General features: G+C 33.8%; 1 protein-coding gene across 1 annotated transcript; it reads left to right on the forward strand.

Moving 5' to 3' along the window:
* The first annotated feature begins 1,228 nt into the window (after positions 1-1,228).
* LOC141645819 (uncharacterized) lies at positions 1,229-3,288 on the forward strand. The gene is made up of 4 exons (XM_074454004.1): positions 1,229-1,311; positions 1,807-2,046; positions 2,721-2,969; positions 3,073-3,288. The coding sequence occupies exons 1-4, from the start codon at positions 1,309-1,311 to the stop codon at positions 3,094-3,096; spliced, it is 516 nt and encodes a 171-aa protein (XP_074310105.1). The 5' UTR covers positions 1,229-1,308; the 3' UTR covers positions 3,097-3,288.
* The last annotated feature ends 1,128 nt before the right edge of the window (positions 3,289-4,416 follow it).

Raw genomic sequence — 4,416 nt, forward strand, 5'->3', positions numbered from 1 at the left:
AAGAGGATTAATTTCCGTCCTTTAACGTTTGGGGTTCTAAATCAAACCTTGTAAGAGTATTGGTGAACGATTTGGGAAGGGTGACGATTCAACCCGGGTAGTTTTATAAATTTGACCAATAAAGCTATATTAGGTTAGCACCTCGCTTTAGGTAACTTCCCTAGCTACATAAATTGAGCTAGGATATAGTGGGTCTTGATTGGATCGGATAGGATCGGAAGACTATTAAACATGAACTCTTTTGTGTGAGTCTCTTTATGGTTAAGATATTGCTTAGTTGACTTAGGATTTGACCTTAGAACCCGATTCCCCATCTCCCCCTAACGCCTTCCTGTTTATCATATTTCTTAAATCGTCTGTAATCATCCTCCTTATTGTGGATTCCATTTAGTGTCTTTAATTTACTTTTAGCATAATTAACTGCCTTAGTTTCACTAAAAGCGTTCTTTACATCAACTTATTTCGCTCTCATTATTTGTTAAACCGAACATAAACTACATAAATTACCGTTCGTGAGGATTTGATACTCTTCTTGCCTTTACTACGTTTTAGATAATAATTAAAATTTATTTAACATGTGGTGGTGGTGAATTCGTAGTGGTGATATGTCCTAATTTTATGATTAAATAACTCCAAAAAGAAAACTCCAGTTTTATTAAATATATTTAACATTGATCTCTACTTCTCTAGTAATCCCCTAACTCCACCACTACTTCCTTCGTCAGAAACTAGAACTACTTTTAACCTATATTTTATTATTTAGAGAAAAAAAATTGTACATCAGATGTATTACCTCATACTTAATGACTTTTTGAGTTTTTGTGTATTTTTTTTGAGTTATATAAAGTTTATAAATTACATTTTAGTTTTATGATGTCAAAAATCAAATATTTCTAAGCTTATATGTAATTTTTGAGTTATAATGTGACTTTTTGAGATTAATGTATAAGTAAATGAACTCAAAAACTTTATAATAAAACTCAAAATGTTAAAATTAAAATTCAAATTTTTTATATTAATGTTCAAAAATTATATCATCTAATGTATTATATCGAATGTATAATCCACCTACGGATTATTCAATATTTGCCACACAAACTAGTCAACCTTAAACTATTTATTGTGACTCACAAATAAAACGTGAGATGAGTGTGCTTAGAAAATGACAACCAGCCTTTTTTATTTACTTTTTTTTTTAGTATAAATACTCCATAATGTTGCTGAAAATTAAGCACACAAACTACGAATAATTTCCATTAAATACGAAGTAGCAATTTCCTCAATTAAGCTTAGCAACCACTTCAAAATATGGTACGCACATTCATAATTAGCTTAATGGTTACATACTTGTAATAGTTGATTTTGTACGTTTACTTTATTTTCCCTCACAACTAAACATAAACGTAATAATTCCTTTATTTTAATTTGTAGATTTTCCCTCAATTGATTCTTTACATCTTAAAAAATATTATATTAAAAAATCATACGGAAAAAAATTATATAAGTCTGGGAATATATCTCAAAAAATTAGATAAGTCTCATGAGAGACCTCGGGAAAAAAGAAGTTTAGTGGGTCTCTCACCCCATTATGTGAGAGGTCTCTCAATAACGCTATTGAGAGACCGTCCATCTGGAATTTTTGGGTTACTAATATTTAAGAGCAATTTTGATGTTAACGGGATTTGAACTCAGATCATGATCAGTATCACCTCTCATGACATACCAACTAAACTAGTTGACATCTGCTAGAAATTACTAATATTTAATTAGTTTAATTACTATATTAACTTGAATATAATAATTCAGGTGCTGGTGATTGAGCAATATGGGCCAATTGGTAGGCAAGAACGCCCAAAATTTAACTTCATACTTGAAAAGGGTGATACAATAACAAAGGTGCATATTGAGAGTGGTTTCGTTGTAGACTCCCTTGCTTTCGAAGTACTTGAGCCGTCCGGTGACGTCAAGACAATATGGTCCGATGGCAAAGTCACTGGCAAAGTCAAATTCGTCGACGGCAAAACCGCTGCCCATGAATCTAACACGGTACATTGATATGGCTCCGGTTGGTTTGTCGTAAAAACTTGCAATGCCTACAAGTATCCTTTTTCATTACCTTCCATTTCACATGAAATAGTTTAAATTGCGATGAAAATTATATTTCATCTTATTTTATATGGGTAGGGCTGGGCATCAGTTCAAAACCCGACCGGATCAGACCGGACTACAAAAATTCTGGTCCGGTCCGTGATCGGACCTGAAAAATTCCGGTCCAAGACCGGACCGGACCGGTTCGACCGGAATTTGTCATTAAATGCCCACTTTTACATATTCCGGTCAAAAAATTTCGGTCCATTAGACCGGATTAAAATATAATTTAAACAAAATTGCAAATATCTACATTTCCGGGTATCCTGGTCCGGGCCAGACTGAAAAACGGAATCTTAGAAAATGGTGGACCGGAGACTAGACCGGAGTTTCTTTATTCCGGTCCGGTCCGGTCCATTTTTTCGGTCCGGTCCGGATTATGCCCACTCTTATATATGGCGGGCCATATATGGGTATGAATTTGGTTTATTGTAGGAACTTGCGATGCTCGGGAAGTAACTTTTCCCATTAACTGGCATTTCAAATGAAATAGCTAGATTTGTTCAGTAATCTTATTTCACATTATCTTTATTTATTGTGTGATCGTTATATGTGTGTGTATATATATACAGATAGATTTGATAGGTGAGCGCATAACACAAATAAGTGGGTTCGAAGGGGATCTCTATAAAAGTCATTATGTGGTGGAGCTTCTAATTCATACCGATTTGAAACCGGAGGGTTATGGACCTTTTGGCAAGAAAATCGACACCGTCAACCATAAGGAATTTAACTCTCCTATCAAATCAAATGAACCTATTGTTGGCTTTTTTGGAGCTACAAGCCTCTATCTTGGTTCCATTGGAGTTTATATCTCAAAAGTAAGGCCTGGCCTCATTTTAATTAAAAAAATGAGGCCAATTAATTGAGACGGAGAGAGTATTCTTAAATTTGATATAATAATATTTTTCATGTTGATTCCAGGACACTTCAAAAACGGAAAGTTGAGCAATGTTCGTGGGACTATTGGTGAATGGCGGTCAAGCGGTCATTATAGAACTATTGTCATCTTCTCAATTAATGTGCTACGACTTTTCTCGGTTTCCTTTTTCTTTTTTATTTGCAAATTAATTTGTCACTTATTATGATAAGTTGACACGTAAAAGATAATCTTGATATAAAAGGTTTCTTTATGTAAAATGTAGAATTTTTTTTCTAAAATGGGGTTATGTAACAAAGTATTTAACAGATTCGGTTTATTTTGAAAGTAATTGTCCAAAATGGGTCCACATAGACTCAGTTTTAACGAAACTATGACTTGGAAAGAAAAAATGACGTTAAGGGGAGTGGAACAAGAGATTTCTTATCAATTTCTTATCAAAAGGCTATCGTTCCGGTCATGCGTACTTTAACCAGCGGGGCATAGTTACTAGTGTGATATTTAATATACTCACACATTTAATAGTAGTTAAATGCATACTTTAACCAGCGGGCCAGGTTCGACAAAGCTAAGTCTACGTGGACCATTTTTGGTAATTATTTTCAAAATAATCCCAATACATTAAATACTTTGTTACATAGCCCCATTATAGAAAAAAAAAATCAAAATATATATATATATATATATTATTTTGTATGAAATATAAAGTTGTGTTAATGTACGCGCATTGTGGTTGATTTTCAGCGAAGTTTCTATGCATGTGTAATAATACAATTGGTTTTTCTCGTTAAGAATAAAATAAATTCTCATTTTGACGGGCATATCCGTCGCAAATTTAAAATGGGTCAGGTATTATCAATGTGGGATAGATACGACAATAGTAGAGTGGTTAGGGAATAACAATTTGTTTTGTCTGATCTACCACATGAGAAATACTTAATCTATCGCAAGTTTGTCCGTCACCAGAGAGACTTACTGGAAGGATAAAGCATCTTCTTCAGGCAATTTCTACTAATTGATATAGTCAATTATTATGTGTATAATACCCTACAATCACTCCACAAGACAAAATATATGTTGATAAGCTAATCCGACATTGACCTGCTAATGACCCGACTTGACTTGTTACCCGTTAATAACCCGATCCGAACCTGATTTGACCTGACATAACCCGAATCCAATATAACCCGACCCGTTTTGACCCGACCTGAGTGACATGATTGCCACTTCTACATATAACTATATAAGTAACACATCTCATATATAAATAAGCGGCTATTCTTTTTCAAAACGAACATACCCGTCTTAATATTAGAACGGGTCAAATAACATCCCAAATGGTTATATATGACAAATCATCTTCTCTCTCTCTCTATGTGTTATGTTAT

This window comes from Silene latifolia, chromosome 3 (assembly GCF_048544455.1).
Source record: "Silene latifolia isolate original U9 population chromosome 3, ASM4854445v1, whole genome shotgun sequence".
NCBI classification, from domain to species: domain Eukaryota; kingdom Viridiplantae; phylum Streptophyta; class Magnoliopsida; order Caryophyllales; family Caryophyllaceae; genus Silene; species Silene latifolia.

Excerpts from the sequence above, each read along its gene's own strand:
- LOC141645819 (XM_074454004.1), top strand. Across the intron at positions 2,047-2,720 it reads CTGCCCATGAATCTAACACG|ATAGATTTGATAGGTGAGCG; the intron begins GTACATTGATAT and ends ATATATATACAG. Across the intron at positions 2,970-3,072 it reads TTGGAGTTTATATCTCAAAA|GACACTTCAAAAACGGAAAG; the intron begins GTAAGGCCTGGC and ends TGTTGATTCCAG.